The following is a 24472-nucleotide window of genomic DNA, read 5'->3' on the forward strand; positions in this document are numbered from 1 at the left end:
TTGACGACATACTTATTATGGGTAATAATGGCTCCCATATTAAGAAGTTCAAAGAATATCTGCACTCCACTTTCCACATTAAAGATTTGGGACCTCCCAAATATTTTCTTGGCATTGAAATCGCTCGATCAGACAAAGGAATTAGCCTTAGTAAGCGGAAATTCATCTTGGAAAGAATGTCAGGGTGTAAACCAGCTGTTATACCAATTGAGCAGAATACAAAATTGACGACACATGACTATGATGTGGGATCATCTTCATCCATCGAAGATCCATTGCTTAAGGATCCATCGGCATATCAGCGGCTCGTTGGGAAATTAATATATCTCACCATGACAAGACCTGATATATGCTATTCAGTGCAGATACTCAGCCAATTCATGCACAGTCCAAAGCAGTCTCACATGAATGCAGCACTGAAGGTTGTGAAGTATTTAAAAGGATGCCCAGGACTTGGTATATTCTTGTCTCGTGATTGCAACATGAAGATGACAGCCTACTGCGACACAGACTATGCTACTTGCCTAATGACCAGAAGATCCATAACTGGATTTTGCATCAAGCTTGGAAAATCACTGATTTCCTGGAAGACAAAGAAACAGTCAATCGTTTCACTGTCATCAGCTGAATCTGAGTATCGAGCTATGACAAAGACAGTCTGTGAAATAATTTGGATACGAGGTCTACTCTCGGATCTTAGGGTACAAATTGATGGGCCAAGCGAACTATTTTGTGATAATGATGCCGCTCTCAAATTAGCGATAAATCTGGTCTTTCATGAGAGAACGAAACATATAGAAGTGGATTGTCATTTCACTCGAAATAAGATTCGAGAAGGGATTATTCTAACAAGAGGAATTGGAACTGTAGAACAACCTGCAGACATCTTCACCAAGCCATTGTGTCAAAGACAACACACATACCTATCGAGCAAGCTAGGCGTCCTTGATATATACAAGCCACCAGCTTGAGGGGGAGTGCTGGAGATGCGATTTGATACTATTGAAGATTTGGCTGATCCTAATTGTGGACTCGATTGATTTAGTCAATCCGTGATTAGTTTAGTAAAATGGGAAATTGTAATCTTGTATATTATTTCCTGTTTTTTTCTTCTTTCTAGCATTATAAATAGACCAATGTACATGTATTCTTTTCAGATCAATACAATACAAAATTTCCTCCATTTTCTTTGTTTTCTGTCCTAAACAAGTCCCCTTTCAATTTTCTCGACTTGGGTCCTGACATTTGCTAAGCCAAAAGTCACTAAAAAACAGCCAGCTGGATGTAAACAAAAAACTGACTTTAGATCAAAGTGGAAAATACTTGTCAATTTAATTGAAGACACGTACCATTCAGATAAAGGAATTATTAAGTCCATCTCATAGCATATTCTTTCATTTCAGACCATTGAAATATAATCCTCTAGTCATTGAAAAACCCCAGTGAGCCAATGATATGGCAACACTTTTAAAAAATTTATTACAAGGCACTCATACAAAAGAGTTATAAAGAGTCAAAAGTAGAGAGGGAGTTCAATAATTTCATGAGTGAAGTTGAACAATGAGACTAAGAGCTAAAAGTAGAAATGGCAGGAAGAATGTGAAAATGGAGAAAGGGAACAAAGAGATAGCAAGCAGAAACACCAAAGCTGAATATCATTTTTCCCCCTTTGTATTAAATTGCTCGATCTTTTGAAGAGTGATTTGATAGAAACATGCACATTTCTAAGATTCCATCACCATGTACACCCACCAGAGCTTACTTGTAATTGAGTTCACACAACAAGAATAGCATGGCAACATTCACATGATTAAGGTACAAACATGACCAACAATATTGACAAGTGTTTATTCCATATACTACCCTTCCGTATGTTATGTTACTCTGACCAGGTTGCAGGGTTTTGGCAGGTGCAAATGGGTTCTTTAACTCCTTCATACCTCTGAATTTGGGACACGTAGACTATACAAAAGTATCGCAATGTGGAGAGGAGTACTTGGATAAGTCAATGTATAAAAGAATACACTATTTTGCATTTTACGTGTGGTATCGTAAGTGTGGAGTCCGCGGACAGATTAGGACTTGCCAAACGTTTTTACAAATTTTCTTCTTAGATTTTGCGATGAAGTATCTGTTATAGCCTTAAAGATCATCTACTAATACTTTATCAGTTATGTGCCAATACGAGTACAGTTCCCCCAAAAAAGAGTCGAACGCAGCGCAGAGCAATAATTACAGTTACACCCTATCTATTATTCCACATGGTATTCCCATTGTGAATGCTTATAGATAAACTACTTCTTCCATGTGATTCGGATGAATGAATATTTCAAGGATTGAGCAAAATAATCAGACAGATTTCCAACGTAATAGTTTTTATCCTCGTTTCACTTTCAATTTGTGATACCTTAACCATTTCGTGCTAAAAGAAGAAAGTAGTTAAGAAAGTTTCTACCCAAAGCAAAACTCATCAAGTTGTACAGCCATAATCTTCCAGCAAGGCACAAAAGGATGAAGCAACTTTAAACTATTCAATTTTTAGAAAAATAAGGAAGAAAATATACCGTGGCAATATTAAGAAATGCTGCAACAGGAAATCGCTTCATCCTAAAAGGAGGAACAGAATAGATGGTTCCAAGAAAAAGACCCAGACTGTAAAGAGAAGTAATGAATGATCCAAAGTTTGAAGCAACAATCAACAGGCAGGTCACTGCAAAAAATATCACCAAAAGCCAGGCATGTCGAATAGAAAGATCTCCTGCTGCTATAGGCAAATAAGGTTTGTTGACCCTGAAATAAGATAAAAAAGATACTAATCATAAAACTGGAGAGGAAGCCAGGGACATTGATCCTCTAAAGCAAAGGCATGACAAGAAGGTTAATTTAAAAAACTGGACCTCCAAAGAACCGTGAGTGCTTGCATGGTACCTAAAACACTGACCTAAATCTGATTTCCAGTAAAAATTGGGATGTCGCATTGTTTCATTGTGAAAACATTCATTCTTTCTCACTTCAAACATCTATGCCGAGGCTGGAAGAACTTTTGCTCTGTTTGTCAGTTCCAATATTTTGTAGTTTTGCAATTCTTCTCATGCTTATAATAGCGACGCTGTAACCAATGCCCATCTAGCCAGATATAATTTAATAAAACAATGTTCAAGCAAGCACCACGTACTTGTCAATGCCGATATCATATATCTGATTGATGCCGACAATATATCCATTCCCACATATTAGAGCAAACAGACCAGAGAGTGCTTTAAGCAGAAGAGACCACTTTATCAGGTGCGAGTTCTCGATCAGAGCTCTAGCCACCAATGAACTGTTGATGAGCAAGAATAAGTTCAAGTAAACTGGGGCAAGCAGGGAGAGACAAAACATAAGAAAAAAGAAAGTGTTATGATCAGCTAATTGGAAATAATATGGCAGCAGGAAAAGAATACTTACAAGGAACACAGAGCTGTTCCTCTTATTGTGTGAGGTCTTAAAAATCTCCAACACGCATCTTTAAAATCAGAGACTTTACCCAATATAGGATCAGATCCAGCTGCTCCAACTCAAGCACAGGCCTAGCAGAATGTGTACACTCAATTATGGCACAAATAAACTAGAAAGACTCTAGGACACGAGGAATGTTGGTTGAACGAAAGTGCGTGATCATGCATCATCCGACAGATATGTAACTGAAGCTTTGTCAAATAGTTAATCGAGAATCGTGCATAAGAAAACTCTTCGATTGACGTTTTAAAACCTCAGCTGTGATTTTTCTTCTTCTTCAAGGTGCATTATGACAATCGACCAACTATTATATTGGCTCGGGTTAAAGAACAACTCCTCATCAAGTTGTCCATTATATATCTTCTTTAGTCTGATATCAAGACACACTGTAGGTATCAAAGCTTTTTTTTTCTAGTGAAAACTGCTGCTACACCAAATCCATGCAGTGATGGGAAACCCTCAGTAGAGAACTGCTACTGCACCAAATCCAATTTGATGGATAATTCTTAGTACACACTCAACAATTACACTTAAACAGTTTTCCCTCTTTTCTTTGGGTGTTGGGCCAACAAATCACATATCTTCATTAAGCAGTACCCCACCTATTAGAGTCTTAATGTTGAGCTGTTCACTTGCTCTCGGCAACGTGATAAGCAGGACCATGTATTTCAGTCACATTCACATCTCATCCAAATTTCCAGGCAGATCCAGCCGTCAACCCCTCGAAGTATAGCACCAGTACTGCAAAAGCTACACGCTTGAGAGCAGCATTTCATCCATGCCAACCAATTCCCATTATTTCCATCCTCGCACTTATGCAAATTCAACGTTATGTTGCCCAACTAGTCATCCAGTGAAATGACTGAGTATCCTGCGAAGTGCATTTTCCAATTAAACAAGCGGCCGCGACGAATTCACTCCACTTCGTCCAAGGAGAAATGGACATTCCAGCTCATCTATCGCACCCTAAGAGCCCAATCGACCACATATCTCGTCAATTTAAAGATCTCACGGACCTGCACAAGTAGCTACCACACGGAAGCTCCGTAGCGAAAACTGACGCGAAGCGGAAGAGTGAGCGCGTACCTGGATAAGGTTCTTCCCGCTGTATCTTCTCGGGGCAGGTCTCGACCGGGTTTTCGGGCCGGACGCGCGGAGCGACGGCGAGCTCTGGGAGAGCTTGAAGTAGGGACCGGCGGAGCATGGGCACGTCGGCTTGCCGCCACCGCGGCCATCCCGGCGGTGAGGCGAGGCGGATCTGCGGAGAGGGGTTATGGCCGGGATACAAAGGGCAGACGAAGGAGACACCGAGAGCTCCATGTGAGAGAGGTGGCGCGGGTTCTGTTGTGGCTCGGCTTCTCGTCCACGAGAATTTTAACGCGGGACTTTGTATTTTGGTGGTTAATTCACCCCTCGACATATCTAATTTTATATAAAAAAAAATATTGTCGAAGCACCGCAAACGAGGATTTAAGTAGAAATATGTAAAACAAGCGCACGCGCGCGCATATATATATTTAAAGAAGAGAAAATGGTATAAATAGTCATCGACTTTTAACTCAATGTTCAACGTGGTCTCTAAACTTTTAATTTGTTCAATGTCGTCCCTGAATTTTTGGTACATGTTCAATTTAATCTCTAATCTATATGAAAATATTCAATATAGTTCTTTGCCAATTTGTTTGTTTGCCTTACCAATGATCTCTTGCTCTAGGAAGCAATGCATAGAGAAGTGATGAAATTTCTTAATAACTTAGATTTGTATATTTAAAGGATTACAATTCCCTTCACGATGGAGCTGCCTTATGTTAGAAGACATCTCACACTAAAGTTCACTCCTATTCATTGCTTTCGTACACTAATTTTATCGATTATTTCTCATACTCCTCGAGTTCTTTTCCCCCTACTTTACAAGTTCTTTTCGATTTGCTATAAAATCACAAGTCAGGTATTCCTCGAACGATTACGTTCGACAAATAATGCGGAAACCATAAGATCGAGAAACTCCCTAATTCAGTCTGCGAGCCTCACCATTTGCAGATCTTAGGATATGCCGGGTGCGAGAGACTCAAGCAATTGCCCGCAAACATCTAGAATATGGTCAGCCTCTGCTTTTCGTGGACAACCATGAAACAGCTGCTTTTGTCGGAGAACGGAATAGGATGCTCGACTTCTCTTGCGGTGTCTATTCATTAGAGAGTGCAAGAATTTGGTGGCCTCGTTCGACGATATGTGCTCACTAACGATGCACTGTATATTATCTATAGGGGGTTGTCCCGAGTTGGCCTCCTTCCCACAAAAGCATCAAAAATTTTGAAGGTATTTGAGAATCTATGCATTTGCAGCTGCAGAAACTTGAACTCGCCAGACAGCGAAAGTAATGGACCACTCTCCATATCGAGGCTTCAATCCCTTGATGTTTGCGAGATTCTTGAAAATGGCTTCTTTACCCTGGTGGCTCGAAGGGTCCGCGAGTAACACTTCAGAGGATAGATATTGCTGATTGCCTAAACTTGAATGTATTGCCCAAGTGGCTACAGAAATGTTCTTCACTGAGAAAACTGAAGATCGAGGACTGTGCCAGGTCTTCATCTCCACCAGATGGCCTTGGCCGCATCACACTTTGATGCAGTTGAGGATTTGATGCACGCAGGGGATTGAGTTGTGGAGTTGTGGAGTTGCAGCGTCCCAGAGACTAATATCGATGGAGGGAAGATCAAATAGATCGATTAATTGGTATAAACAAACTCCCCCTCTCTTTCCCTCTCTCCCCCTCCTAACTTTTGACAAGTTTATGGATTGAACGTCGAAGTTTTGAAATCATGTTTCTTTTACTGTTTTCATGTCCTAGTAGTGTCAACTGTCTCTCGTCACGTTCAAATCAGCATGAAAGATCATTTCCACGAGAGATCGCCGGATATTTCAAGTCCGAAGGTTCTTAAATGGAGCACATAATGCTTTGCATCACCAGTCGTGGAAGATAAGACTCATGCTCAAGAAATTTATGTTTGGTATCACATAGGTGAATTTAAGTCAACGCCAATGTCCACGAACTTTAGTAACTCCATGGTTGTTTGTCACTTTTTCCCTCTTACTGTTCTGGTTCCGTTTCTTCGGTGGGGTCGTGGACTGGAGATAGACGAATCTATACTTGTTTCAGCTTTATGGCTCTCTTCTGAGTTTTTTCTTTGTGCGATGCACTTCAAAGTATACATTTTCAAAGTCAAATGATTGCTTTTGCTGGTAATTTTCGGTTTGTTTCTTGCATAAAGTAAGTAATGTACTCGTCGAAGGCTTCGAGAAAGGATGCGATGCAATGGAATAGGCAAAGTGAATCTGATTATTGTGCACTGCGCTGCACTTTATCTTGAGCTTGACAAATTAAGTGCTTGTTTCTATTACATGCTTGTTACAGACTTATTTCCATTCGTGTTAGAATGAGTTTCCAGGAAAAATTACTTGATTTCTCCTGCTTAACCTTGTATAGACATCAGCCACAGGTTTGACAGATAATTATCTATGAAGTCAACAATCGTAGAAACCACATACACACATCATCACATGCCCACTTGATTCAAAGTCAAAGCTTGTACGAAACCGGTAAATCTTCTGTACATAATCCATCCAAGCCCAGATGCTTGGTGAGCCAAACTTCCATTGATAGCAATCATGTGCGCAGCACGTGACACTAATCACAAAGCCTTATCTAATTACTCCACCTGGATCTCCCCGGTTATTGGTAGACTATCGGTATGGCTCCCTTTGTAGCATTGTATGGCAAAGCTCTTGGAACCCCGATATGTTGGAATGAAGTGGGTGAAAGAGGGCTTAAAATTGCACGGATCACTTCAGATATAGCTCCAGTAATTTGTGATGGGCTTAAAATTGCACGAAGTCATTAGAAAAGTAACGGATAAGCACCGAAGACCATCGAGTTTTGGAAGCACCTCTTGACCAGAAAGTCGCTAATACGAATGCTGACTAATATTCTTTTTTTCTCTGTTCTGTCGGAGTATTTAGGAACCAAACCACCTACCATTGCCAGCAAAGAATGGTGTGAAGGAACAGAAACAGAATTTCAGGCATGGCCTCAGACAGTAGGCCTGCCGGTCATAATGAATCCCATCAGTGGTCAAAACTTCATTGTAAAATCCCGCCCTGAATCTTGATAGTCAACTGTCATGAACTCTGCCTTGTATCTAATGCCTTGCCAACTGGTGTGCCCAGTAGCGACCGGCTGCCAATGAAAGCCATTTCCTGGCTTAAATATTAGGTTCAACTTTAATACTCCTCAAGTTTGCCCTGTCCTATTGTCTAATAACTCTCTATAAGCTGTGAAGTACTAGCATCTGTTCGATTTTAGTGGATGGTGTTGGTGTCCGATGCTCAGTATCTTTCAGCACCAATGGGGTTGATGAAAACTACCATCACTCAGTTTTTTCTGTGGACAAAGGTAAAGGCCAAACATTATATGCTGGCACTCCCACACCTCTTTTTAACACCAGAAATCCTTCGTGTGCATTGAGTATTGTGGAGTGTTCTGTAATGAAATGTTCTGTTGCGTTGTCCATTTCAAGCAAATATGTAGTTGCTACCTTGCTTCGAACTTACTTTATTAAGCATCAATATTTGGGACTGGAGACTTAATTCAAATCAGGGTCATCATGAAGCAATTGTAAGTGATGTTTACTTTTTACTTCCCTTTTTATGTAGTAGTGTATGCAATTCGACTCTTATTTAATATTGAACAGCAGCTATACAAATATCGACACCTAGAATCATTTAGAATTGTCCCATTATTTTCTAATATTCAGAAAGTATTTTTCCAATTTTCAAAATTGTGGAGGGAATACAACACATACTTCTAAACCAATCATTCTCATTCTTGTAAAAGGGCGAAATAGCGGGCATCTAATATGGGGATCAAGCAATGTAAAGGAGCTAATTATTCTCTGTGCACATATTTATCTTATAAGAAGCAGAGAACAAAGAAAGGAATGTAGTAAAGATTACAGAGAAAGGTAGCACAATTCAGGCCGCTTTTCCTTTATCTTTTATCAGACAGGGTATTCCAAATCTAATTGGAACAGCATCGAATGGCTTGCAGATTTCCACCAAGAATTGAGTGAACTATGTGACAGTTTAGAATAACGTTGGACATACTACATCCCACCATGCGTATTCCTATGTCTCTGCCTATATAACCGGGCCAAAATCATACTTCTTTGCTATCCTTCTTCTCATAACTAGTTTAGTTCCTGCACAGCGGTTACGCTAAACCTCCTCATAAATCATTAACACCAATCACAACCATGTCTGAGGTCGTCTCTAGCATCCTCGGACCTCTTGTGGAGAAACTAGATTCATCGGCTGTTGAAAAATTTCAACTGGAAGGGGCATCAAGGATGATCGAGAGAAGCTCAAGAACATGCTAGAGATGATCAATAAGGTGCTCGCCGATGCTGAGCAGAAGCAAACAAAAGACGAAGCTGTTGCAGAAGCCAAGCGATCGAACAATAAAATAGATAGAACAAAAAAATCAATCGGACACCATATTTACGTGGTTCGATCGTAGTAACCTACGTCCACGAGGAGAGCAGCACGAATTCCATTATAGATCTAGTGATACAACGGAGATTACAACCACATTCGAGTCACTCAAACACTCTAAGTGTTTCCCAAGCCCCAATTACACTCAATAACTCATGCAGTGTTTAACCCCACAATTCCTCACGAAATAATCTCTCAATCTCACGAAGGAATTATACACAAATCGCTACGAATACTTGAACTCTTAATGTAATTTCACGAAGAAAACCCATGGAGATAATCCACAAGCACTCGACAAAACGGCGCCTCAATATTTCTCCCTCTCTGTCAACAGTCGCTGAACAATAAGCACTCACGAATGCAGCGCTTCAAGAATAGCCCAAAGGTCTGTACCAATCTTGCGACTATCTTGACCAAAGGAGAAAACATATAATATATATACCCATGGCAGCCAACTTCAACACAGAATAGGAAAACCCACGTGACATGCTCAGCCCAACTTTCCTTTTCTGTTTTCTTTTCTTTGGCCGACTCCAAAGGATAATATCTATCCTTGGTTTCAAAACAGAGTTTACTTCTTTTCTTTTCCTTGAGCCAAACAACAAATCCAGAATTTCCTTTTTAATTATTCTTTCACGGTCAAAGTCCATCATCACGTTGGACTCCAATTTGTAGAGGGAAATCACGTGATTTGCTTTGCTCGATTTAGGACGTCCACAAAATATTCAATTTGAAATATTTAGATTTTCGCTTCGGCCTCAAACACAAAACATATTTTTAACCGAAGTTGTGAGACTTGGGTTGTCAAAGCTTAAAGACTTCTGCTATGATGCCGAGGACGTGCTAGACGAATTCGAAGCCAGGGCTTTGTGGAGATGGGCGAGGTCGACCGAGTGCTTTACCCTTAAAAGAAAGGTACACTACTTGTCCTCGTGGCTATCCAACTCCATTTTCCAGTTTAGTGGCTATCCAACTCCATTTTCCAGTTTAAGATGGCGCATAAAATGAAAGAACTGAGAAAGAGACTTAATGGGATCAATGAAGAGAAAATTCGGTTTAATTTTTTGAGTGATGTTGATAACAAGACTATAGTTCCGCGGAGGAAAACTCGTTATTTTGTACGCCCTTCAAATGTGATTGGAAGGAACGAAGAAAAGGAAAGAATAATTGAGCTCTTGAGAAGATCAGATAATGGTGGAGCTGGAACGATAGCAGTCATTCCGATTCTTGGAAAAGCGGATACTGGAAAGACGACTCTTGCTAAATTGGTATACAAAAATGATAGGGTAAACCCGGACACCTCGGTTACCAAAAAAAAATGATAGGGTAAACGAACATTTTGATCACAAAGTTTGGTTATCCATGCCAGTAGAATTCAAAGTTGAGGAGATACAAAGAGACATCGTCAAGTCTCTTGGTCATAGAGAAAAATATGATAGAGTTGAAATGCTGCAAAATTGCGGAAGAAGTATTGTGGAGAAACAAAGATGTTTGTTCGTAATGGACGATATGTGGGAAGTGACACGGAAGGATTGGGTGAGACTGAGAGATTTGTTAGGAGGCGTTTCCGAAGGGAGTAAAGTCATTGTGATTTCACGGAACAAATCGACCGCCTCAATCATGGGCACTGTCCCCCGCTCAATTTGGCTAACCTTTCGCTAGAGGATTCTTTCGCTTTGTTCGTGAAGTGAGCGTGTGATCAAGGGCAAGAGAAGAATCACCCGGACCTTATGGTAATCGGCAAGGAAATCATGAGCAAGTGCGGGGGAAATCCTCTAGCGGTTAAGATTTTGGGAAGCTTGTTGTATTCCAAAAAAAACAACCGGAGCGACAGGAAATATGTAAGAGATAGTGAGATGTGGCAATTACAAACTCATATTTTACCTTCACTAAGGATAAGCTACGATTTAATGCCGCCTTACTTGAAACAATGTTTTGCTTATTGCTCGATATTCCCGAAGAAACGCAGGTTAGTCAACTTTGATTTGATCCAACTGTGGATGTCGAACGGGCTCATCCAATCCAGCGGAAATAATCAGGAGCTGGAAGAGATTGGATGGCAATACTTGGAGGAGCTGTTGTCGAGATCCTTCTTCGATGCTGTCCAGGAATACTATCCATTCTTGATCTTCGGAATGCACGACCTCATTCACGAACTTGCCATTTCGGTGGCACAAATGGAATCGTCAAACATGAAAGTGTTCGCGCAGGATATTTGCCCGATGACTTGGCATATATCATTTCCCAACCCATCTCGTGTACCAAAAGATGCACTATGCAGCTGCTTGGGCAAACTCAGCCGCATTCGTACCGTCATGTTTGAGGAGGGTTCCTCTAGGGAGTTCTTTCTGGAGATGTGCATTTCTCGATTCAAGCACTTGCGAGTGATAGATCTATATGGCTCTAGCTTTGACATACTGCCTAGTTCCATTGGCGGTCTAAATCATTTGAGGTTTCTTCATCTATCCGACAACCGTAATATCAAGAAACTCCCCAAATCGGTCTGCAAGCTTCGCAATCTGCAGTGCTTAGGTCTTGGCGGGTGCAGGGGACTCGAGGAATTGCCTGCAGACATCAAGAATATGATCAGCCTCCGCGTTTTGTTCATAACCACCAGACAGTAGCATTTCCCGGAGAGGGGAATAGGATGCTTGACATCTCTGCGGTGGCTAAGCATTGGAGGGTGTGAGAATTTGGAGGCCTTGTTCGATGATATCCAATCGCTCACGTCGCTCCATAAGTTGCTCATTGGAGGTTGTCCAAAGTTGGCCTCCTTACCACAAGGCATCAAGAATATGAAGGCATTGGAGGATCTCTGGATTAGCGGCGGCTGCCGAAACTTGAGGTTGCTAGAAGGCGAAAGTAATGAACCACGCTTCGTGTTGAGGCTTCAATCCTTCATATTCGGGGGATCATCAGAAATTGTTTCTTTGGCCGGGTGGCTCGAAGGTTCTGCAAGTACACTGCAGAGGATAATGACTGGGGATTGTCGCAACTTGAGGGTATTGCCCGAGTGGCTGCAAAATTGTTCTTCTCTGAGAACATTGGGGATTGAAGACTGTCCTAGATTGTCCTCTTTACCAGATGGCATTCGCTGCATTGCCACATTGACATATCTGCAAATAATCAATTGCGAGGAAATTGAGGAGGAGATCCGATGTTGAAGTAGAATATAATTGCGAATAAATATCTCAATATGTAAAATGTTTTATTATAAGAAGAGTGTAGCAATGTGTGGCTAACGGATTGGCCACTCTAGAAATATCTGTGTGCTTATGTATGAGTAAGGAGTTCTCTCGACTGATATTGTAGAGAGAGTCTCTAATAAAAAGGTGTATGTGTTTTCTTTAAGTGAGTTGGGCGGCGCTATTTCCACCTCGTTTCTCATTTCTAATTTCTAATTAATGTGCGATGGTATTTTTTTTTAAAACGAGAGTTGGTGGTTGGGAATTCGCAATATTTCCATAATCTAACTTCAAGATAATAGGGAATTTACACATTACATCTGTTGATGTAATTTACTTGGTAAAGAAAATACAATTCGAGTAACTCAAGTAATTATGGTTATATACACTATGATACAATCCACGAATGCCCCAAATTACAGCGACTATAACGTGTTTTGTGACCAGAGTGAAACGCTAGTAATGTATACACAAAATTCAACAAATGTATGTTGCGATTTTTTTTTACTCGATTAGGATGATATTTGGAATTATTTTCCGCTATCTGAAAATCATCATTTTATGATGTTTGCGAGCAAAGAATGCATGGTCATTGGTTCGTTTAATAGTTTATGCTGTTGTAAGCTCTGATATTTTTTTCACACAAATAAATACTATAACATGAGGATAAAAAAAAATATGTACCTTCCCGAAAAGAAAGATCTCCATTTACATTTCTAACCAAAAAAAAAAAAAGACATGTCTTTTAGTTAGGATTTGAGTGGAAATAAATGATAATTGAGTTATGTAATTTGAAATCTTAATGATACTGTTGTATTTTTTTCTTTTTCAATTGATTGTTTGCCTGACCAACGATCTCTTGCTTTGGGGAGCAATGCACAAAGAGGTAAAGGAAATTTCTTGATAAGTAAGAGACTCTTTGGCAAGTTGCCAAATAGTAAAAATTTCTATTTCTTTTGTTTCCAGAATCAGTTTAGGAGCAGAAATCCGTTTGTTAAATTTATTGTGCCCGAGCACTTTTTTGCAAAAAATTGCTCCCATAATCAGTTTTGGAACAAAATCAATAAGCAAAAAAAAGAAACTTCTTGATTCTAGAACAATTTTTTATATTTCTGATTTTTCTTGATTTTCTTCTTTTTTTTTGGTTTGTTGTTGTTCTTCGGCATGCCACCCGCCGGCCACAGACCAAGGCCGGCGAGGGCGGCTCGTGGCTGCAACGGCGAGGCAGACCTTACCGTCGCCACTCAGGTCGGTCGCCTGGGTGGCGACGGTGGCGACGAGGGCCGCGACGCCGTCGTGGGCCCTAGCCTGTGGCCGGTCGCCAACGCCGGCGACCGTCCATAGGCCAAGGAAGGGAAGAGAAGGGAAAGGAAAAAAAAAGAAAAAAATATTAAAAATTCAAAATATTATTAATAAAATGAAATTTTGTGTAGTTACCAAACGCATTTCTGCTTTTTTTCTATTATAAGAATAGAAATTTTGTGCAGTTACCAAATACATTCAAATGCTTAGAAATTATTTCCGGGCATAGAATAAAAAAGAATCATTTCTAAGCAGAATCTGTTCTCGGGCACAAAATGATTGCCATGCACAGCCTTAAAATTTTTTATATTTAAAGAATTACATCTCTCTTGACAACTCAAAGGAGCTGCCCTATGTTAGTACACATTTCACACTTGATTTCACTCCTATTTATTGTTTTCGTTAACTTATTTTATTAATTAATTATCATATGCTTGATGTTTTTTTTTCCCACCTTATAAGTTCTTTTCGATTTACTATAAAATCACAAGTCATTTTGTTTATGTTCTCATCACTTTAATGCGAGTATTTGCATTCAATAATGACGTCGCTTTAATTTAAAGTATTCCTTGCACAATTACATTCTATAGGATTAATATCACGAAAAACTCCAAACTGGTACATCTGTGATAATTTTACCATGAATTAATTTTTTGACCGCCAAAGATCTCAAACCGGTACACCCGTGACAAATTTACCACAAACTATTTTTTCTACCGCAAAAAATCCCAAACAGGTACACCTATGACAATTTTATCCCGAACTATTTTTTTGACCACGAAAAACCCCACACTTGTACACCTGTGACAATTTTATCCCGAACTAATTTTTTAACTACCAAAAATCCAAAACTGGTACACCTGTGACAAATTTATCTTTTATTAGTTTCCGTTAAATTTTACTGTTAAATTGCTAAGTTTGATGACACGTGATAGTTGACGGGTGTACCAGTTTGAGATTTTAGCCCTCTGTATGTCACAAATTTACCAATTTGTGATTTTTCGTGATATTAATTCAATTTAACGGACACTAACGAAGGGTAAATTTGTTACAAATGTACCAGTTTAAGGTTTTTAGTAGTCAAAAAATTAATTTGGGGTAAAACTGTCACAGGTGTACCAATTTGGGATTCGTGGTGTTCAAAAAAATAGTTCAGGGTAAAATTATCACAAGTGTACCAGCGTAAGGTTTTTGGTGGTCCAAAAAACAGTTCGGGTAAATTTATTAGAGGTGTATTAGTTTGGGATTTTTTATAGTTAAAAAATTAGAAAATTACATGCTTAAAAAAAGGGCAGGAAAAAGGTAGGCCTGCGCACCGAAAAGAAAGCGCTTCATCAGAAAACATCAGGGCCATCCAGACGTAGCAGCAGCTGCAACATAGGGCGCCATGGCCGGTGGAGGAGGAGGAAGGAAGACCAGCGTTGGGGGGCTAGGGGGGCGGGCCCGACCGCTATGATTGCGCCATTTGGCAGGTGCCTTTGTGGCAGCTGCGTGATCTCAAAGCCCCTCCCCTTCGCCCGAAAAAGGCGTACGGTGCACCTACGCTCCGCGGAACAGCTGTTAAATTAGCCTACGGCGAGAGCACCGCGGCAGCAGTAGATTGCTGCTCTCGTCCGTACACCTCAGCGCTCTAGGGTGCACATGGAATGCATTCCGGAATATTCTGTTCCGGAACAGAATGACGTTTGTTAAAAAATTTCCGGAATGCATTCTGGAGCGATTTTTGCATTCTGGAATAAAAATACGTTTGTTAAAAATACTTGATTCCAGAATGCATTCTTGATTCCAAAATGCATTTTTTTATTCCAGAATGAGTTTTTGGCAAGAAAAAGAGAAGCTACTTTTTGTAGATTCTTGATTCTGGAATGCATTCTCCCTATTTTCTCACAATTTTTTTTTTCAGAAAATGCATAAAAATTGAAAAATTCTAGAAAAATTCATAAAAATTTCTAGAAAATAAAAAAAGTTAGATTTCGGGAAAATATGAAATTTGGTGAATTTTGTTTTTAAAAAATAAAAAAATCAAAAATTTCAAAACTTCACAGAATAGCTTAAAACACATGTGGCCACCCACTTTGAGTGAAATTTAAATTTTTTGAGGTGCCCAAAAAATATGAAAAATTTCAAAACTTCACAAAATGGCTTAAAATACCTGTGGCTACCTACTTTGAGTGAAATTTAAATTTTTTGAGGTGCCAAAAAAAAAGAAAAATAATAAAAAATTTCAAAACTTTACAAAATGGCTTAAAATACCTGTGGCCACCCACTTTGAGTGAAATTTAAATCTTTTGAGGTGCCCAAAAAAATAAAAAAATAAAAAATTTCAAAACTTCATAAAATGGCTTAGAATACCTGTAGCCACCCACTTTGAGTAAAATTTAAATTTTTTGAGGTACCCAAAAAAATAAAAAAATAAAAAAATTCAAAACTTCACAAAATGGCTTAGAATACCTGTGGGCCACCCACTTTGAGTGAAATTTAAATTTTTTTAGGTGCCCAAAAAAAATTATAAAAATAAAAAATTTCAAAACTTTACAGAATGGCTTATAATACCTATGGCCACCCACTTTGAGTAAAATTTAAATTTTTTTAGGTGCAAAAAAAAAATCAACAAATCAAAACATATTTCTGTTCCAGAAATCAATTTCTGGAGCAGAATTAGTCATGTTTTACCAAACATATTTCTCCTCCAGAAATCAATTTCTGGCAAGAATTCCAGAAATCAATTTCTGACAAGAATTTGATTTCTGGAGCAGAATGATTACCATTCGCACCCGTAGCCTTCCAGTTCCAACCTGGCGCGCGCTATCCAAAAGCCTTTTTATTTTCCGGATAATTCCAAACCATGCTCCCCCAAAAAATAGTTTTGTCGGAGCATTCACCTTGTGGAAACTCCACGTACGGCTCGTCCGCTGTCTTTCTTACTTTGTTTTTTTTTTTGTTGAAATCTACGGTCTTTCTACGTTCTCGATTGGATTGATATCACGAAAAATCATAAATTAATATATTTATAATTAATTTATTATAAATTAATTTTTTGATCACAAAAAACCTTAAAACTGGTACACCTGTGATAATTTTACTCCGAACTAATTTTTTAACTACCAAAACTCCGAACTGATACACATGTAACACATTTACCCTTTGTTAGTGTTCGTTAAATTTTACTATCAAATTGTTGAATTTGATGACACGTGGTAGTTAACAGATGTACCGGTTTGAGGTTTTACAGTCACAAATTTACGAATTTGAGGTTTTTCGTGATATTAATCCAATTTAACGGAGGGTAAATTGTCACAAGTGTACAAGTTTGGGATTTTTGGTGGTTAAAAACTTAGTTTTGGGTAAATTTGTCACAAGTGTACAAGTTTGGGCTTTTTGGTGGTTAAAAAATTAGTTTGGGGTAAATTTTTCACAAGCGTACCAGTTTGGGGTTTTTTGTGGTTAAAAAATTAGTAATGGGTAAAATTGTCACAGGTGTACTAGTTTGGATTTTTTCGTAATCAAAAAATTAGCTTGTGGTAAATTTGTCACAGATATACCAGTTTAAAGTTTTTTGTGGTAAAAAAATTAGTTCGAGATAAAATTATCATAGATGTATCAATTTGGGATTTTTTGTGATATTAACCCTTAGAAGTATGTGCAGTTTTTCATCCACAATTTTGAAAATTGGAAAAAGACTTTCTGAATATTAGAAATTAATGGAATAAATATTAAATGATTTCAGGTGTCGATATTTGTGTAGCTGCTGTTCAATATTAAATAAAAGTCCAATTGCATATACCACAACATAAAAAAAGGAAGTAAAATGTAAGCATCACACTTCGAATTGCTTCATGATGTCTCTGATTTAAATTAGTTCTCAAGCTCCAATTATCGATGTTAAATAAAATGAGTAAGATGAAAATTAAAAATTATTAAAATATATTTCGAATTTGAGCCGGATAAAACCCAACACGATGAGAACGAGCCAGCAGCTACACAAATATCGACACCTGAAATCATTTAATATTTATTCCATTAATTTCTAATATTCAGAAAGTCTTTTTCCAATTTTCAAAATTGTGGATGAAAAACTACACATACTTCTAAGGGTTAATGTGACATTCCGAATTTCGGTCCATTTTTGGGATTTAGAAAACGTGTAATTCGTCAGTGTGCTTATAGTAAAATCTCGCCCGGGAACTGATCACTCCCGGTTATTATTTTTAAAATTGAGATTTCGCTAGAATCGCACTCGATCGAATTTGGCCGTCGTTTAGAGCCCAAACTTTGGTATCGAATTTCTCGGAGTTCCGCAACGAATTTAATTGGATGATGTCGATATTATTGTGGCCAACCTCGATATTGTCCGGGATAGGTGAAAAGTGAAATTTTGACCGGGTACAGATTTGGACTGGTAGACCTTTCTCGCTGTGTGTTTTTATTAATGCCCTTTGGCCAAATCCTATATTATTAATTAGGATTTTTCGGGAATCGTTAGATCGTTTTTGGATTCGAATCGTGACCGTTAGATCGCGATTATTGCGATTTGACTTTTCTCTCTCTCCTCTTTTTCCGCCGGTCTCCCCCTCCCTTTTTGCGTGTCTGACCAAACCACCTACCCCTCTTTCTCTCTTCCTTTTTCTTCTTTTTCCTTTTTCCTTTCTTCTCCTTCTCTGTTCTTCTCCTTTGCTGGCTTGCCCCCGACGCTCCTGCTTCTGGCTTGCTTCCTGCTTGTCCTCGCCGGCGACCAGCCCAACCACCGTCCGCCTGGTGTCGCCGCTTGCCTAGCCGCCGCGTCGTCCGTTCGGCCACCTTCCCCGACCGACTGTTCTCTCCTCCCCCTCTCCCTTTCCGTCGCGTGCGTACGGCATCCCGTTGCCGCCGTGCGTCGTCGCCTGTGCCCGTCAGACCAGCGACCGTCCGCCGCCATCCAAGCCGCCAGCTGCCGGGAACAGCCCTAGGCCACGCCGGAACCAGCCCCGACCAGCCACTACAGGAGCTGTCTCCCCTCGCCACGCCCGTTCGTCGCTCACCGGAGCATTCCGAGGACACCGCGGACCGCCCTCGTCGCCGCCGTCGTCCTCGCGTCGTCGCCTGCGTTAGCCGAGTAAGTTAACCCCTAATCCCGTGTTTAGGGTGTTAAACTTGCTTAGGGTAATTTAGATTAAGTTTAATTAAGATTATGTTTAGTTAATTAGAATTAGGCGATAGGTTATCGGTAATAGTTCAATAGACTATTGTTGGATTGCGATAAGTTATCGCGAATGTGGTGATAGGTTATCAATTATATTATGATTGTTGATTATTTTATTAGATAGTAATATTTTCGGAATTAAATATTATTTTATTATTTTCGGATTAAATATTAATATTTTATTATTAAATAATTAATTTCCGAAAATTAAATATTATTATTTTCGGAAAATTTCTAACGTCAAATTGTGATGCCAATGTTGGATTTCGCTGTATAAGTTGGCGTATTTGGAAAACGGTCTGAACGATTTCGATTCGGGAAAGTATTTTGAATTTTGGAAAATTAAATTATTCTTGGATATTATTAAATGATTAAATTCCGAATTTATTTATTATTATTTCGGAAAATCTTTAATCTCAAATTATGATTTCCAGCTTGTATGGTGACGATTATGGCGTGAATTGTTGTATTAAATTGATTAGATGACTAATTGTTTAGAATGGAAATTTGCAGCGAAAATTTATGGGATTTTTGGAATTAAATTATTTTTGTGGGTATGCCAAGAATGACAGTGATGCTTTGTGATTGATAAACATGTTTGGCATCGAAGTTTGCAGGAATTGATTGACTGTTTGCATGTGTGACCACTTGGTTTGTTATGCGGCATTGTGTGAGCACTATTCATGGACGCATGGGCTAATTGAAAAGATAATAATTGGCCGGTATGCTTGTGTGCTCGTGTGGTCACACGTTAAAGCCGTCTTGCTGTGTATCGCTTGACGTTGCCCGATTTATCGGATGCCTGGGGATAATCTGGAGTGCCGATACCTCGGATGCCTTGTCGCGGCCCGAGGCCGGACTTGATGCTCCTTACGGGATACCATCTTACTGTGTATCGTTTGATGTTGCCGTATTGGAATGCCGTCATCCTGTGTATCGTTTGACGTAGCCGTGCCCGACGGGGCGGGACGGAGCCCGGTTTTTACCGGTAGACCGCCATCTTGCTGCGTATCGCTTGATGTGTGGTGGCCCCGAGGGGGCGTGATAATTGGAATACGTGTGATGCATAGTGCTTGATTATGAGGTAGAAACTGCTAGGCATGGTATGGGACGTGCCCAAGCGGGTTTTCCCTTATAATCGAGACACGCGCGACTGTGTTGCATTAATGCATGGAAAACTCGTTAAATGCTTCGAGTATGTGACATATGCATTTCATCAACGTGTGTACCAAGGCGAGGTGAGGATGCCTGTGGTTGTTAATGATGTTGTTGTTGCCGTTTCGCCTGTTTAGGGACCCCCGTGCGAGTTGGCCTCCTAAGCGGGACTTAGGCCGTTAACTTATTGAGATTTTATCTCATTTGTTGTTAAACCTTTTTCAGGACCTTAGCTTGTCGTTGCTTCCTATGCGGTTTGGAGTACCGCAGTTTTTGGTTGGTCCTTGAGCGTTAGGCCTGGAAGCCGATCTTTTGGATAGAGTAGATTAACCCTAACCTTTGTCTTTTGCTGGCTTTTGTGAAAACGCCCGGAGTGGGCCTGTAAGTATGTTCCCAGGGGTTAATCAAGTGATTATTAAAATGGCTTTTGTTATGTCTAGTTTTCCTCTGCTATCCCTGTTTATTATTGTTGTCCGGGAATTGTTGTGTTCACTTCCGCATGCGTACTAAAAGATAAAAAGAAAAGGGTTGGCGACGAGTCCTGGGTCGTCGCATCATATCGACCATAGCGGGATGTTTCGTGTCCGTAGGGTTCGGGGCGTGACAGTTAATATCACGAAAAACCCCAAACTGATACATCTATGATAATTTTATCTCGAACTAATTTTTTGATCACAAAAAACTCCAAACTGGTATATCTGTGACAAATTTATCACAAACTAATTTTTTGATTACGAAAAAATTCAAATTAGTACACCTGTGACAATTTTACCCATTACTAATTTTTTAACCACAACAAACCCCAAACTGGTACGCTTGTGAAAAATTTACTCCAAACTAATTTTTTAACCACCAAAAAGCCCAAACTTGTATACTTGTAACAAATTTACCCAAAACTAAGTTTTTAACCACCAAAAATCCCAAACTTGTACACTTGTGACAATTTACCCTCCGTTAAACTGGATTAATATCACGAAAAACCTCAAATTCGTAAATTGTGACTGTAAAACCTCAAACCGGTATATCTGTTAACTACCACGTGTCATCAAATTCAACAATTTGATAGTAAAATTTAACGAACACTAACAAAAGGTAAATGTGTTACATGTGTATCAGTTCGGAGTTTTGGTAGTTAAAAAATTAGTTCGGAGTAAAATTATCACAGGTGTACCAGTTTTAAGGTTTTTTGTGATCAAAAAATTAATTTATAATAAATTTATTATAAATATATTAATTTATGATTTTTCGTGATATCAATCCAATCAAGAACATAGAAAGACCGCAGATTTCTACCAAAAAAAAAAAAAAGAAAGACAGCAGACGAGCCGTACGTGGAGTTTCCACAAAGGTGAATGCTCCGACAAAACTATTTTTTGGGGGAGCATGGTTTGGAATTATCGGGAAAATAAAAAGGGTTTTGGACAGCTCGCGCCAGGCTGGAACTGGAAGGCTAGAGCCCTGAGGTGTATGGACGAGAGCAGCAATCTACTGCTACTGCGGTGCTCTCGCTGTAGGCTAATTTAACAGCTGTTCCGCGCAGCGCAGGTGCACCGTACCCCTTTTTCGGGCGAAGGGGAGGGGCTTTGAGATCACGCGGCTGCCACAAAGGCACCTGCCAGCTGGCGCAATCATAGCGTTCTGCCCCCCGCCCCTGCCCCCTCCCCCCGCGAGCGACGCTGGTCTTCCCTCCTCCTCCTCCACCGGCCATGGCGCCCGGTGCTGCAGCTGCTGCTGCGCCTGTGTGGCTCTGATGTTTTCTGATGAAGCGCTTTTTTTTCGGTGCGCAGGCCTACCTTTTTTCCTGCCCTTTTTTTGAAGCATGTAATTTTCTATTGGGAAAAAATCGCTAAAAACCCCAAACTTTGACATATGTGACACATTTATCCTGAATTTTTTATTGTGACGCCAAAAACCCCAAATTATGCTATTTGTGACACATTTATCACAATGTACTTTAGTCCATGGACATTTTCGTCTTTTTTCTTTTTCTTTTTTGTTCCTTTCCAGCAAGGGGGCCCTCGCCGGCATTGAGCGAGGGCAGCCCTCGCCGAATCTGGCGAGGGCATCCCTCGCTGACATTGAGCGAGGGCGGCCCTCGCCGGCATTGAGCGAGGGCGGCCCTCGCCTGACGCCGGCGAGGGCCGCCCTCGCCGGATCTGGCGAAGGCCACCCTCGCTTGACGCCGGCGAGGGCGGCCCTCACTAGATCTGGCGAGGGTCGTCCTCGCCCGACGCCGGCAAGGGCCCCCTTGCCGGAAAGGAAAAAAAAAGGGAAAAAAAAAAGAAAAAGCAAAAAAGACGAAAATGCCCATGAATTAAAGTACATTGAGATAAATGTGTCACAAATAGCATAGTTTTTGATTTTTGGTGTCACAAAAAAAGGTTCATGGTAAATATGTCATAGGTGTCAAAGTTTGGGGTTTTTGGTGGTTTTTTCCCTTTTCTATTTGGTCCGTATCTTTTGTTGGATTTCCGATTCAGACCCGTCCGAATTGATTTATTTTTCTATTTTTTAAATAGGGCAAATAACACAAAAAAATGATTAATATCATAAAAAACCTCAAATTGATACGCACGTAATAATTTTACCTCGAACTAGTTTTTTGACCACCAAAAATCCCAAACTGGTACTTATGTGATAAATTTATCCCGAACTATTTTTTGGACCGCCAAAAACCCCACACTGGTACACTTATAATAATTTTGCCCCGAACTATATTTTTGAACACCACAAACCATAAATTGGTACACCTGTGACAGTTTTACCCCAAACTAATTTTTTGACTACTCAAAACCTCAAACTGATACATTTGTGACAAATTTACCATTCGTTAGTGTCCGTTAAATTGAATTAATATCACGAAAAATCACAAATTGGTAAATTTGTGACAAATAGAGGGCTAAAACCTCAAACTGGTATACCCGTCAACTACCACGTGTCATCAAACTTAGCAATTTAACAGTAAAATTTAACGGAAACTAATAGAGGGTAAATTTGTCACAGGTGTACCAGTTTTGGATTTTTGGTGGTTAAAAAATTAGTTCGAGATAAAATTGTCACAACTGTACCAGTATAGGGTTTTTCGTGGTAAAATAAATAGTTCAGGATAAAATTGTCACAGGTGTACCAGTTTTGGATTTTTTGCGGTAAAAAAAATAATTTAAAATAAATTTATCACACATATATCGATTTGAAATTTTTCGTGATATTAATCTCATTCTATAAATACATCAAAAATATTTGCTTTAATAGATGGATTTTCAATTAACATCGAATTATAATATTTTCAGATATTATAGGAATTTGTTTTCAGGCATGGCCTCCGACAAGTAGGCCTGCTGGTTTGTCAGTGACCACTGATCAATCTGTATGTAATGCCTTGTCAACTCGGGTGTCAAGTGGCGACGGGCTGCTAACGAAAGCGATGTCCTGGCTTAAATATTAGGTTCAACTTTGACAATCCCCAAGTTTGCCCCGTCCTATTACCTAACAACTCTCTCTCGCATCGGGTTCAATTTTAGTACACGCCATAGGTGTCCGATGCTCGGTATCTTTCTGCAACACGGAGGTTCATGAATAACACCATCACCCAGTTTCTTTAGGGGATAAGAGAATTTGTTAGGAATGTGTGTTTTCCAACCCTGCTATGGACATGCAATAACTACCAAGCATTTTGATTGCGGACCTTGTCACCTGAGTTGGGATGTGCGACGAGGGTAAAGGCCAAACCTTATGTGCTGGCACTCCCACAACTCTTTTTAACACTAGAAATCTCCATTGAGTATTGTGGAGGGTTGTCTGTAATGAAATCTTCTTATGCATTGTCCATTTCATACAAAAATGTAGTCGTTGTCATAAAAAACAAAGCAAACGAATGGGTAAAATGGAGGAAAAGGAGAAAAAATAAATTTATTGTCGTTTCTTGTGATTCAATCTGTGTATCAACTTAAAGATCCAGCGATACCATAGAGATTATAACAGAACTTGAACACTCAAACACATTCGGTATTTTCTAGATCCACTTATATCTAATAACTCACACAAGAAATTAAACAAATTCTAGTCACAAGAACGTAATGGCTAAACCATTTGGGTATAATCACAATAAGAAAACTACTCTGAACTTTCTAGACAAACACTCTCCGTACATTTTCTTCAATCTCTTCTGGGTTGGTCTCATGGTTCTCTCTCTTCATTCTTCCTCTTCGTGTTATGATAGAGGAAGCTCCAGGGGGAAAGGAGAAAGAAGAAGAAGAATAGGAGGAATGGCCATGGCCATGATGAATCAATGCCTTCATCTTCCCTTTCTCTCTCTTCATGATGCCCTCTCTTTTCTCTCTGCCTTCACTTTTTTACTTTAGACATGGGGCTCCATCGTCATCATAAAAGCAATTTGTGGATGTCCCTTTCCACCTACTATAGAAGTCTCCGCGGGTCTTCATTTAATGAAAAGTATTGCCCAGTACCGATTAATCATGCACGCCAGCTTTCCACTTGCACAACAAACAAACAAAAGAAAGGAGAGCTCCACACATGTCGAGAACGGGAAAGACCTCAAAAGGGTGAAATGAACAGCTCTCTTTTCTTTTCTTTTCTTTTGCAG

General features: G+C 39.7%; 1 protein-coding gene and 1 pseudogene across 1 annotated transcript; one reads left to right on the top strand and one right to left on the bottom strand.

Moving 5' to 3' along the window:
- Window positions 1–511: 511 nt before the first annotated feature.
- LOC115671450 (homogentisate solanesyltransferase, chloroplastic-like) lies at window positions 512–4821 on the bottom strand (annotated as a pseudogene).
- Window positions 4822–11048: 6227 nt separating this feature from the next.
- On the top strand, window positions 11049–12212 carry LOC115671439 (putative disease resistance protein RGA3). Its single transcript, XM_056303006.1, has 2 exons — window positions 11049–11668; window positions 11723–12212. Exons 1-2 carry the CDS (start codon window positions 11049–11051, stop codon window positions 12210–12212), a joined length of 1110 nt encoding a protein of 369 aa, XP_056158981.1.
- The last annotated feature ends 12260 nt before the right edge of the window (window positions 12213–24472 follow it).

Source organism: Syzygium oleosum, unplaced genomic scaffold (assembly GCF_021117445.2).
Source record: "Syzygium oleosum isolate NSW1041296 unplaced genomic scaffold, Sole_v2.1 Sole_v2.25, whole genome shotgun sequence".
Lineage (NCBI taxonomy): Eukaryota > Viridiplantae > Streptophyta > Magnoliopsida > Myrtales > Myrtaceae > Syzygium > Syzygium oleosum.

Coding starts and splice junctions, on each gene's coding strand:
- LOC115671439 (XM_056303006.1), top strand. CDS start 11,049: ATGTCGAACGGGCTCATCCAATCCAGCGGAAATAATCAGGAGCTGGAA. Junction 11,669..11,722: donor TTGTTCATAACCACCAGACA/GTAGCATTTCCC, acceptor GCGGTGGCTAAG/CATTGGAGGGTGTGAGAATT.